The following is a 13982-nucleotide window of genomic DNA, read 5'->3' on the forward strand; positions in this document are numbered from 1 at the left end:
CACTGACACTGTACAGAGACCAAGTTTGGCTTGGTTTTTTATTTCCCCTTATCTGCCTCTCTTCACAACTATTATTTTCTCCATAGTTTGTCAAAAGTATTTGTGCTTCAGTTTTAAGAATGGTAGTGAAAATTGTCTGGAGTACATGATGTTTTCTCTTCTGGTATGCTAACATGCTGCTGGAACACCTTTTCTGTAAGGCATAGTATACATTTGTTAACCTTTGTCAAGCTGGTTATAAACACATGCTCCCATGTATGTACGAGGGTTTGTATTATAAAATAGTTCTCATTCATCAAAATGTTCTTGTAATCTTCAGAGACTTTGCTTCAGGAGAAGCTCTGGTACTGGTGGAGCCTTGTGTGGCCCAGGATTTGGCATACACAATCTGAGGCACTGATAAAATTGTGTGTTAGCCCAGTACCTACCACAACTGAGCTCTGCGTGGGTTCAGGGCGCAGCTCTTGTATAAATATGTAACAACTTTGAAAGGTTGCATTAAATGAAATACTGACTTAATTTTTCATATATGTGTAGGTGGTGTTTTTTTTGTTAGGGTTCCTGTAACACTCAGGCATGCCCATCAGGCCCTGTGGAACCACAGTGGTCCAGCTGCCTTGCTGCCATGTGGAGTCTCAGCTAAGGGTGCTTCAGGGTACAGTATGAAGCTAAGGGAGTGGCACTGCTCTCAAGATCCAAGATGTGCCATCAGGACAATGCCATGCAGTGTCACACGTGTTTCTGCACTTCACTCAAGGCATGTAAGAACATGCCTCCATCCAAGTCAGGAGAAGGCTAGGATATGGCTGTTGGGAGAGATTAGCAGGTGTTTTCCAGTCTCAATGGGTCTCTGCCTCCCTGATTCTTTCTACTTTTTTAATGCATCTTCCCTGTGATGCACTCTTACCTCCAGCTTTGTACACTGAAGTTTCAGAAGTCTGTCATACCTTTGTGACTCCTAATTCTCTGTAGTCTCTTGGTCACTTCCTTTATCCTTCCCAGACCTCTGCTTCATGTTTCCTCTGACCTGCTGGCCACTCATTTGTGTCCTCCTTTCTGAGATTCACTCCAGCAGCTGAGAAATAACATATGGAGCCAGCAGCAGGTCACTTTGAGAGTTTTAAACATTTTTAAATACAAATGTCACTCTTAGCTGTTGATACTGGCATTCTACAGCAGTTTGTAAGTGAGAGAATGTCCGTTTTAAAAAAGCTAAGTGGTCTCTTGCCTGCTTTCCACTTGCTTTCTCTTGACTGCTGGCTCTGAAACTTCCTGGCCCTTCATGTTACAAGAATAGAGTAGGTACTTAATCTTTTCCATTCCATGCAACACTCCACCCAGTTCCTTTCAGACATCTGTAATAGTTTTGTATTTGTTAGGCACTCCTGCTCCATCAAATCTTTGGGACTTTTCAGTAACTTCTTGTCAGGGTTGAGACCTGAAGGTTGCTGTAATAAGGACAGCAGTGAATGTAGAAGATACTGTGTCTTTTGCATGTGTCCCTTCACAGGATTTGATATGCTTAATATCATAACTTCCCAACTATTAGTTAAAAATATCTGTAGAAATTGATGCATTTTGAGGATGGAACTTGAAGGTACGTTGAATAATGTGGCAGACCGACATGGGAGCAAGGCTGATGGATGAACTGTTGAGAATGAAAAGTTGAAAAAGAGTTTGGAAGGAAGAGAAGGAGAATAGGGATGAGAGGAAGAAAGTGGGCAGGAGGTGAAAAAGATTAGTGTTGAGTAATCTCTTAATAGTGGAACATAGCCTACATGTTAAGGAAATAATAAAGCACTAAGGAGAGGCAATACTACAGGGACAGAAAGGATGTGCATGGTTAGAGACAGGGTCTAAACCTGGGGCATTGGCTCCTGCTGCTCCTTCCCTGCTGTATGGACCTTTATGGATCTCATGGAGTAAACCTCTGTGTGGGAAGGAGAAGCAAATATAGGGGGTCTGGATACTTACTAGTTTATAAATGAGTTTAGGTAGTAATACTCTGGGGGGTCAAAGATGAACTTTAGGATTTCTGGTTTTGTTTTTCCTGACTTCTCCTGTAACATTGATACAAGCCATCTTCCTGCTCATGAGGGAGAGTTTGTATTCTCCCTCCAATAGCAATTTCATGATCTCTTTTCAAAATCTTCATCTCTGGAGGACAGAGCTTTTGGCAGTAGACACAGTATCATAGGCCAATCTTAAAATGCTAAATATGTTTTCTATCATTGATTTCAAGATTTTGGAGAATTGTGTGGACCAAGTTCTTCACAACTATAAATGCCTTCAATTTCTTGGCCTTTCCTTTTTGTGTTAAAATATTCTGCTTTTGCATAGCTTAAGGTTTTCATTTGTCCTTCATCCCTGCCAGAAGGACAGGAATCTTGGCAGCAAAGGTGACCGATTCCCGGGAGGAGGAACTGGTCTGCATGTGAACACAATCAGATGGATTTTGTTTAAACTGGACTAGGATATGGGTCACAGCTTGATTTCTTCCAGGACATGGTAGGCAGATGCAGAGGGGTTCAGCTGCTGTAAACCTGACATGGGACTGGGAAGCAACAGAAGCTGTTTAAGATCTACAACGCATACAGCAGAATGTGTTCTAATATAAAGTTCCATACTTGAAGCCTGATTTTTTCTTTGTTCAAGAAGACTTTTCAAGACTTACTAGAAGAGCTTTGGGATCCTAACAGTTCCTTCTCAAAGTCTGTAAATCTGTTGGTCTGTTTGCCAACATTCATGGTTGGGCTAGAGAGGAGATACGGATGCTTCAGGTTATCTAAACCTGCTGAGGAACGTGTTGTGAACAGATTTCATGTGAACAGTGGAAAATACTAATAAGCAGAACTCTAGGCATTCATCTTCAGTGAAATTAATCTATTGATAGTAATAGTTGCATAGATAGCTGGTTACATTTATTATTTATGGGTTTTATTTCTGTTCTTTAAGAGGAATTTTACTTCTGGATCCCTGTCTAGCTGTTGCTGTCTCATGTAGTAGGGTAGGAGTTGGAGAGGCTCTCATAACTTACATTTTGAGAAACAGTATGTATTATTCACCTCCCTCTACCCCCAGCTGTATCTTCTGGTTTAATAAAATTGTTACCTTGTCCTATGAACCTTACTGCCCTTGAGACATGTTAAGTATAAAAAACAGATGGTAAACTGGGATATTTAAACTGTTTCTTTCACGCTGACAAGCACTCCATAAAGGCCTAAGTAAGTGTGTTAAAGATTGGTTTGGGAATTTTAGGGATCCAGAAATGACTCCAAAAATGAGGCTAAAATTGGTAATAGAATGTAAGGGAACTTTAAACACAAGCATTTTTTTACTACTTATATTAACCAGAGTGCCTTTTAAAGTTTTCAGATTTTTCTCTTGAAAGAGAGCCTACTTTACTGGAGATGCAGTACAGCAAGACTCCAGGTTACTTGCTTAATATCTTCAATATTAGGAATTGTTAGCTCTCAGTGTTATCATTTACAATCGAGCTACAGTTTCAAAGGCCAGGACCAGGAAGTGAGGAGATGTGATCCAGAGGAGAGATGTGACCCCTGTTCTATGTATGGCATCCAGAACTCTTCCATTTCCTCAATTTTGCTGTTGCATGAGACATGCAGATGTGGAGGTCCCCATTTGTAGATCTCAGACTCACTGAGAAGGAAGAAATTATGCCTTTCATCTGTTATACCTAGATTTCTTCTCTTACTGTGGTGACACACAATAAACAGGCTTGAGTGGAAAACCCTCCAAGAAGTTTATTGACCCTAGGTACTTGGTCTCTTCTTCTTAACATTTTTTTTTTTTTTTTTCACTTAAGCAGATCTGCTGTGGAGCACAGCTCATTTGGCATATCTGGCAGTATGGCAGGCAGAGGTGGGGAAAAAAGACCAGGAACGAGCACTGGGAAAAGTGAGGGGAGGAGGGGACAGCTGCCCTCCAAAGAACATTTGCCAGGTTGATATATATTTAAAGCTTGGTGATACTGATGGTATAATAGTAAGATTAGCTGAATGGCTAGTCTTACTATTCATTATTTTGAATTTAATGGAAAGTCTTGGATTTCTTTGTGTAATTGCTGTAGGAGTGAAGACTCAACTGGTGCCTTTCATAGAATCATAGAGAAGATCAATTTTTATGGCACAGATGCAAAATGCCTGTGTCGTGTTTGATCATAGAATCATAGAATGTCTGGGCTGGAAGGGATCTCCAAAGCTCATCTAGTCCAACCTCCCTGCCATAACCAGGGACATCTCCAACTAGATCAAGCTACTCAAAGCTTCATCTAGCCTTTCAGACAAGAACCTGTAGAAGGATGGGTTATACCTCTAGATAAATGGTTTTCAGACTTTCACTTCTTTTCATGAGATTACTCTCTTTTCCCTCCTCTGGATTTCTGCTTCACGGCTTTGCCTGTCTCAAAGAAACAAAAGCATGTTTTGCACCATGAGCTCCAGCAAACTCTGCCTGAACCTCTTCCTTTATTAGTGGAGGCTTCTACTTCCTTTCTCTCTTTGACCAAAGCTTGCATACTTTACGTGCCACAAGATCATCTTCCTGTGGCCCCCAGTGATTCACAGAGGAATTGGTTTTCTCTTTCCCAGCTCAGCCTTGGGGGTTCCCCTCGCTTGGTGTGCCTGGTTGCTCCCCAGGGCAGGGAGGCCGGGCCTGGCCCATAGTGCCGCCGCGGTGTGGCACGTTAGCCTGGTGCCGCTGCTCTGTCTGCCCGGTGGAGAGTGGGAACTGGGATGAGAGGGGTGCCCTGCCCAGCCAGTGCCTCACTGCTGACAGCACAGAACTGCAGCTGTGGGTCCTATTCCTATCATCCTGTCACTGCTTTACAGCTTTTTTCCACCAGTTGGCTCACTGGGAAAGGGGTGAGTGGATGAAATCCAGTGGGTTCTTCCTGGTGCTTGCTAATATATTTCTTGAGAATATATTCTGGTTTTCTTTGGTTGGGCACCACTACTTCAGCTCCTGGATTCCCTCCCCCCTGCAATACTCATGAGCTGAAAAGCTGGAGTGGCCCCAGTTACTGTGTACATAATGATATTTCCTTTGGTCCTGTGGCTGGCCTGTTAAACCTTTCCATTTGGAGTTGCAGCTTACATTCTAGGGATTTAGCTACTTTGGAAATGTTAGCAAATACAGCTGTGCTTATTCAAGGAAGTGAGGGAAGAAGTGTATGATTTGCTTTATAATAGAAGCCTTGCTTTAAACAATTTATTTGGTAAAATTGATTTTGACACATTCTGACTGCAGAATTTTATCACCTAGGAGCAGAACAGCAAATTCTACCTCTGATAGGTTTATTCTTTAATTTACACAACAGCAGGAAGAATCAAAATTAGCTGGGTTAGGGATATTATAAAATGCTTATTGTGGCTTCCCTTTGGTTTCAGTAACAGAGTTTACATTATACAGATGGAGACAACAAGTCCCCTAAGTACATATTCAGGCTGGCAGTGGGTGATCCATCATAACAGGGTAGAAGTTGTGATTTGCTCTGCTCAGGTGAGACTTATTTTTTTAAAATACACTCATTTTTCTGTAGGTATAAATGATACTTGCAGAAGGTGGGGGATTGTGGGAAGCGTTGCTTGATAGTTTAGGTTTTGTCATAAAATGAATTATTTAATCATGACAACCTAGCTGTATCTTTACTCTGAATTTCAAGAGAGGAAATACTTTTGTCTGTTGTAGTTCATTCTGCTTTGTCTGTTGGTTTTTCTACCTCAGAGCTAGTGTACCACATGTCCATTTTTTCCTAAGCTGTATTTGAACTCTTCTTCCTTTCACATGCTTTGTAACCTAACTACCCTCAAATGAAGCAGTTCACTGTTTCCATGGGCAGTCCAGGCACAAGTGTGAAATCCCTTCAAACATTATGGCTTTAACTTTTGTTATAGGGGACATTCCATTTGCAGAAATAAGTTGCATATACATTCTACCTCTGAGTTTTATGAATGATATATAAATGTTATTTACTGTTAAAACGGTGCATGATCTTTCTGAAGTGTCTGTGTTTTATTAAAATAATTTAAAAAGAAAGCCCCTAAAACGATGTTACTACTGGGTGTCTGATTGCCAAGTTAATCTCTTATCACAAGTCCCATTGATCTTCTGTTTGAGCAGCTGAGAGTCTGTTTTATGTATAGCGATCTTTCATAAAGTTTATTCCTGGTAATAAAGCTAACTGGGGTGAGTGCCAAGCTATTCTCAGAGGCAGTCTGCTCTCCACAGGAGAAGTATTTTATTTTGTTAGATGGGGTTATTGTTTGGGTATGTACTTGTGGCAGAACTAGCGAAATGGCTAGCGAGTGAGTCAAACTAGGTTCAGAGGTGTACTCTTACTGGTATGAAGTTAATGGCATTGCTGTGCAATAGACATTCAGATCTGACTTTTAATATGATGCCCAGAGTCATGTGCATTTTCTACTTATTACTCTATGATATTACTAAATTGGATTGTTAATCTCTTCTGTGGTGTGGCAGAAACCTTAAAAAAAACAAAACAAAAAAAAAACCCCGTACTATGAAACAACCAAAAACCCCTCCAGCCTTTGACTTTACTTGTATTAAGTGGATAAAGTTTCATTGTGTAATCGAAAATAATTTTACGTCACAGAGCACAACTGTATTGGTTTATCTCAAATTATGTTGGTTTTCAGATTTATTTTTTTTTAACTCTTTCATCAGTGTGCATTTCTGTTGAGGTACTTAGTGTCTTCATAACAAAAATACATGTAAATTTAAAAAATGTATTTTAAAATATTAGTAGCTAACCTTCAGTACAGTTACTTTATGTAAAGTAAAATGTTACTTTTAGTGAAGTCTACCTAGTTTTATTCCAGAGTTTATGAAGTATTACTGTATATTCTGGAGGGTTCAACAGGTGTCAGGGCTCGTGTTCTTTTAAGGTAATTAGTTTAATATTCATATGAAAATGGCAATCTTACTGCTATGCACAACAATCTATTAATACCTATAGTCATCTGGCAGTTTTGGGAAGCAGTGGTGGTTTGTATGCAGCCCTGTGCAAGTGCTTAACATAGCAAGGACAGGTTACAGGTCTGGATCTGTTCCTCTCCTCTTGCCTTTAAGCTAAACTTATGGGGGTTGGTTCCTGCCTTCTAGGAAACCAATCTTAAGCAATCTCTTTTCAGCCTATTACTGCAGTAAGTTTTAAATTATTGACCAATATCTTATCTTTGGTCATCTTCAGCTTTGGTGACCTGAATATGTGGGAGTGCTTAAAATTCTTCATGGATGCAAGGAGTAAGTGCAGATGCAGATAGTGACAGGAGGGTATGGATGTGCCTGTAATGCACACAGCCCCTATGGGATGATGAGGGAATGGGATAGGATGTGCACCCCAGGTACTGAAACACCAAGGTCAGGGAGTTGGTTGAGTGCTGGGGGAATTCAGTGGGAAGGAGGAGAGTGGAGGATGCAGAGTGTTCTGGTGTTCACCATACTCTAGGCTGCTTCAGGGATTAAAGTGTTTAAATCTCTGGTAACACTGAGCTTCTCCTTTCATTCTCAAAGCAGGTACTGATGTCAGGACTACCCAAAATTCCTCTTACTGAAATCTGGGGGACAGGGTGGCTGCTCAGGGTGCTTTATCAGGCTCTTAGCAGATTCAGTCACCCTAGCTGCATCCATTACTCTTCACAGCTTTAAAGAGTTTTCTTTATCATCAATCATAAAATTTAACCTTCCTTTTAAATTTCTCCTTGAAATCAGGAGAAAAGCACAAAGAACAATCCTGGAACACACTTTTATCATGCAATAGCATATTACTATCCAAACAAAGAATAAATTATATATCTTGTAAACAAACTGGAGAAAATTGAAGGAGAAAATAGCTATTATTTCAGCTAATTTTAACTATTTGTAATCATGGTGAGAACAGTTTGTTTTTTTTTTTTTTCCCCCCCTATTGCTCTTTATTGGTCGTTTGAACTTACTGATTTCATTCCAGATAATTGGCTACTAAGTGGGAGTGATGGGTAGTCTGTATCACTTGTCCTGTGCTGGTGTGGGTGGTGGCTCGGCATGGAGATCTTTACGTGGTAAAGCAGAAGCAGCTTAGCTTTAGCCAGGCTGTTGTACTATCAGAGTCATTAATACCTCATGAGAGTCATGTTATGTTATAGAGCACCAAATTGTACAGATCTGTAGTTGCAACTAATGATGTACTTACATCATGGCTTCTCTGAGCCGAAAAGTATCAGTCTGTCAATCATTCAAGCATTGTATAAAAGCATTTCAAAGTGTTCAGAGTCTTTTAGGGAGGTTTCTGCATCTCCCAGCACACAGTGAAATTGTGCAGTGTACTCTGGCAGCTTTGCATTATTCCTTTGAAAACATTTATTCTTATCTGAAGCATTGTTCTAGAGCCAAATTTTGGATGTAGTGGGGGTTTTTTATTTTTTTAACCCAGATTAATTGTTTTCATATGGAACTCTTAATGTTGGATTTAAAACTCAGTGTTAGCCTGTAACTAATTTTTTTTCTTTTAATACTGGATCAAATCTGGTTTTTGACTGCCTAAAAAATATTGTCATTAACCTACATAAATTCAGTAATAAATTACTGAAATGTTTGAGCTAATTAGAAATATTTCTAAGTCTAGTATAGAACTGACAAAATTGCACTTTTGCTGGAGGAAAGTGTTGTTGCTAGGTGAAAAACAATCTGCTTGAAATAATTATTTAAAATGGGAGGTCTTTGATTTAGCAACTGATTAGCAATATGCTGGTCTACTGGACGTCTTTCTGATGTAGTAGAAGAGAAACACATATATTCTGAAGTCAGTGTTCCATCTGTATGGGACTTATTTAGCAAGTAAGAATGTTAATTTAGTGTATACTGGCTAAGATAACTAGTTGTCTGGGGGGTCAAGGTACTGACTTCAGAGGCATTTCTGAACAAAGATGTTGCAGTTGGTGGGTGGATGGCACTAGTCTCAGCTGTTGTATGAGCTTGCATAAATAGTATCATCTCCACTTTAATCTTTCGGGTGTTCAGAGGTAGTGTGCATATTTCTGTTTAACCCCTGGACACTTGCTGGCATGCATGACCCTTTAACAATTCCTATCCCTCTGTCCATCCCTGGCACCTTGGCTCCAAACAGTCTGGGAGGATAGCCAGTAATTTTGAAGTTTTTTGTTAAGAACATGTGTTTAACAAAGTGTTTTCGGTTCAGTGGTATACAGTTCCTATTGTGCTTGTTGCAGTGGAGTATGTCATGCTTCTGAAGTACTGCTTGCACCTCCACTGTACAATATTTACTCCCCTTTGTGTGTAATGATCACTTAAAAATATTAAAACTGGTGATAATGGTCACTGGACTTTAGCATCAGGAAAAAAAGCTTTTTTTCTTATTTCAAAAAACAGCAACAAAGGCCTGGAGGAGTGTTTCATAATGGAAAGTTAGCTTTTAAGTTGTGTTTTAGAATAAGCATTTGTTTTACCTTACCTTTAAATTTTGACAATGAAAAAGATATTTAAATCTCAGTCTTCATGGATCTGTCTCTTTGAAATTAACATGCCTTTTCTGACCAATATTCCTATTAGTTCAGAGACTTTATTCTAATAGGGTAGTTTTAAAGATTATTTCTGAGGCTTGTGGATGTGCTTTGGAGGGAAGTATTCAAAAGCTTTCAAGCATCAGAGCTTTCTGAATATTGCTCTGCTTTTTTTTTAGTGGGGGGAGAGGGAAAAGATTTAGTAGACAGTGTATCGCAGGTGTTGGTTTTGATTAGCTTTTATCACTTTCAGTGGTATAAATTTAATTACTAAATACCAACGTGGTAAGTGTAGCAAATGCAAAGAAGGGCCAAAGCAGACTTCAGAGTGACCTGAACTATAAGATCAATAGAATTAAGTGGAAACAATCTTCCCTGAAACTAGTACCTGTAAAGCGGAGAGAAAGTAAACAGCAAGTCTGGGAAATGGATTGCAGTAAGTTTATTTCCATTTTGTAGTGATGATAGCATGGGTGCTAGCTTTTATATTGCTCAAATACTTGAATTTCTTTTGTAAGGATGGGGTCTTGATGATTGCAGAGGTTGTTCACCCAAGGATCTATACTCCTGACTTGTTCTAGTTTGTGTTAGAAGAAACTAAAGTAATGGTCATAGAAATATACTAATAACTAATGGATAATGTAGGTGGTGTTACGTTATTGGACATCTTTTAGTTATATTATTCCCCTTTTTTTTTTTATAGCAAACTTTGGCCTGTTCCATTTTAACGGCGTTGTTGAGCGAGTTCTCAAGTTCAAGTAAAACCAGCAACATTGGACTAAGCATGGAGTTCCATGGTAACTGTAAACGTATATTTCAGGTAAACTAGTTCTGTATCAATATATGCTACATGTTTTTCTAAAATTTAAACATTAAGAAGCAGAAATACTTTCATGTGCCAGGTGCATTCAGGTACAGTGTGTGCCTGTCAGCATTTAATAGGACAAATGTTATATTATAAATGCAAACTGGCTACTTCAGGGAGGTTGATTATCTATTTTTTAAAAACTTGTATCAAAAAGCTGCAATCCATTTTTGCAGTTTGTGAACGTAGAGCTACAGATCTTTATGTGGTTGGACTCTTTAATTCCTTGGCTACCAATTGCAAACAAAACGAATACTCTGTGGAACAATGATAGTCTTAAATATAGATTTGGTTTAAAGCCAAGGAGAGCTATGTATTTAAAAATATTATTGCAGATGGTGTAGTCTGGTTGTCTCAAATGTATTGTTTGGCCAGGCAGAAATGTTTTTGTGAAGGCATTGCTTTAAACTGACTGTTATGGAACAGCTTACCAACTTTTTTTCATGCCAAAGACCAACCTTCTCTTCCACCAGTTGTTAAAAAACTGTTGTTAAGTTTTTCTCTTAATGCATTTATAAGGTTTTTTCTTTCATGTTCTTTACAAACACAAACTTAATTTTGGTGAAAGGGAGTGGATTATAAAAAACTTCAGAATATTTTCTGTATTTCAATGAAAAATAGGGTGAAAATAGAAAATTATTTCATCTTTAGAGAAGTATTTCTTTTTAAGCAACATTTTAATTAATGGCCAATAGACTCTATTAATGTATTGTGTTGGTCCTGACTGTAGGAGGACGACCTGCGGCAGATCTTCATGCTCACAGTAGAGGTGCTTCAGGAATTCAGCAGACGTGAAAACCTCAATGCTCAGATGTCTTCAGTGTTTCAGCGTTATCTTGCACTAGCCAATCAGGTCTTAAGCTGGAACTTCCTTCCTCCAAATTATATCCTTTTAATGTTAGACCCTTTAATTCAACTGATTTAGGTCACGCTTACCAGGCGATAAGTAAAGTCTTTGAGGAGAGGAAAACGTATGACATATAAGTTTTATATTTAGTCCTTGATTTATTCTTCCAGTAGTGCTCTCGGTCACCCCTGTGCTTGCTAATAGACGCTTACATACAGAAGCTGCTGTTGCTCTTCATTACAGTTATTATATTAAAGTATTTAATATAAAAGGCAAAACTAGTTCAGCAGAGCAGCCCTCAGTTACAGGCTGATGGTCTGTTTTATTGGTGCAGGGGAGAGGAAAAACGTCATATGCTGCTTTAGTGCAGAACTAATGGTGAAGAGATCTAAGCTGTGTTTGAATTTTTATGCGGAGATCTGATCTGTCTGAGACCTCACCTGGAGTATTGTGTCCAGTTCTTGGCTCCCCATGTCAAGAGAGACAGAGATTTACTTAAGAGAGTCCAGCGAAGGGCTGTGAAGATGGCTGGGGGACTAGAATGCCTGCCGTGTGAGGAGAGGCTGAGAGACCTGGGGCTTTTTAGTCTGGAGAAGACTAAGGGGACGATCTAATTCGTGTGTATAAATATATGAGGGCTGAGTGTCAAGAAGAAAGGGGCAACCTGTTTTCACTTGTACCCTGTTGGACGAGGGGCAATGGATACAAGCTGGAGCACAGGAAGTTCCACTTCAACGTGAGGAAGAACTTCTTTCCTGTAAGGGTTTCAGAGCACTGGAACAGGCTCCCCAGGGAGGTTGTGGAGTCTCCTTCCATGGTGAATTTTAAGACCCATCTGGATGTGTTCCTGTGTGACCTGCCCTAGACTAGATGGTCCTGCTCTGGCAGGGGGGTTGCATTCAATCTCCAGAGGTCCCTTCCAACCCCTAACGTTCTGTGATTCTGTCCTACTCTTCTCTCTCAGAGGAGGGGGCAGGTAAATGCCTCATCTAGGGCTGCATGCTCAACTGACTCCCCCTAAAAGATGATGGTAATATACTAAAATGTGTAATAGGGTCTCTTTGATCTGAAGAGGTTATCTTGCACTTTGCTAGCTGAGAGGAGAAATGGCATCTCCTTGTTACACAGGTGCCATTTTGACATCTTTGATGTGTGCTGGCTATGAAAGTCCAGAGAAAAGTGGAGATGGAAAGTAGAGAAGGAAATGAGAATCGGAAAGAGAGTTAAGGAGAGACGAAAAAAACTACAAAAATACTCAACCCAAAAAGTGGGCTAGAAGAATATTGCAGAAATGATCAGTCACATTCTCTATTTGATAGAGGGTTAAGACAGCACTTGCAGTAAAACATTTCAACACCTCCTTAATAGCTAGATCTTTAAGATGCTCAGTAAACTTTTCAAGAGCCAATTTTTTAAACTGGTTTATAAACTTGTTTTCTTAAAACCTTTTGAAATTGCTGCCAAGTTACACAAACTACACAAATGTTGATGTTGCCTTTGAATCCACTCTCAAGGATTTTATTTACTTTCCTGGTTTGATGGTCAGAAGGCAACCTGTGTGTTTCTGCTGTCCTTGATTCTGTTCATTATGCAATGGGTAGCAAAAGTGAAATTTCTTTGAAACTGAATATTGCTTGGTTCACATCCGTAAAGCAGAATAGCAGTTATATTGCCTTTATGTACGAGTGCCGTGGATTAAAAGTAAATATCCCACTCCTATTAACTTCACTGAAGTAATTTGGCAGGGATCCAGAGAGGAATTTAGTGCATGTGCCTGCAAGACTGAGATTGAAGTAAACTTCTTGCATCTTATAAAAGTTTTTGGATGAGGATTTGGGTTCTGTAAGAATTTAAATGTATGAACACTTTTTATTTTCCTGGATCTGTAATCTTAAAAAGAAAGTAATTATTCTTGTTGTACAGTGGTGGTTCCCTCTGAATTTTAGTCTTGCTCTGTGCAAATCTATGATATAGTCCTAAATACTGGTCTTGTAACAGTTTTAAAGTGAAGGTTCTAGTTCTTCATGAGCTTTCTTAGGCTAAGACTTGCAGTGGTGGAGCTAGATATAAAAGGAAGATGTGGAACCTAGGGAGTTCAGCTTTCATTTATACCTCTATATAATATGAAGTGATTTGGTCTATAGGTGCTAGTAAATAAACATTAATTGAGATAGCTAAGCAAGCCATACTGCTGCTTAAGGTTAATAATGTTTTCTGCTATTTGACCTACTTTAGATATGCAGCTGTTAAACAAATTGTGGCCACTTATGGAGGTTGGATGGACCAATCCTTCTGTCCGAACCACTGTCAGTGTTCTTACATGGCTCTGTTTCAAATCTTTTTATAACTTCTGCTCCACTTGATACTGTCCTTGTGTTTTTCTCTATTGGAGATTTCATTTTGCTGTAAGAATTACAGTATTAGCTTGGGTGTCCTGCCTCTGTGTAGCAAAGTAGAAGTTGTACACAAATTGGGGTGGATTTAATCATCTTTGAGCAATTAGAGTCTCAGATGAGGAAGATTCAATAATTCGGAGTTTACAACACCATGTTGATTGTATTGTGGTATAAATCTCTTCCTTAAGGAAACTGGTTTAAAACTAACTGTGGATTGTAAGCTCATGGGCAGAGAAATTTAACTTGACTCAAGTTTCTAAATAGATAGCACATAACATAAGAACTTAAGAATCACTGTGTTGATTGATCCTTTGGTATCCTTTTGGTGTATCCTG

General features: G+C 39.2%; 1 protein-coding gene across 1 annotated transcript in view; it reads left to right on the forward strand.

Annotated features, from left to right (window-relative positions):
* XPO4 (exportin 4) overlaps window positions 1-13982 on the forward strand; it is a 51804-nt gene that overhangs the window by 4558 nt on the left and 33264 nt on the right. The window contains exons 4-5 of the mRNA XM_008946915.1: window positions 10243-10359; window positions 11135-11288. Coding sequence (XP_008945163.1) covers window positions 10243-10359; window positions 11135-11288 — 271 coding nt within the window. The remainder of the gene's footprint in view (window positions 1-10242; window positions 10360-11134; window positions 11289-13982) is intronic.

This window comes from Merops nubicus, unplaced genomic scaffold, assembly GCF_000691845.1.
Source record: "Merops nubicus isolate BGI_N331 unplaced genomic scaffold, ASM69184v1 scaffold17049, whole genome shotgun sequence".
NCBI classification, from domain to species: Eukaryota; Metazoa; Chordata; class Aves; order Coraciiformes; family Meropidae; genus Merops; species Merops nubicus.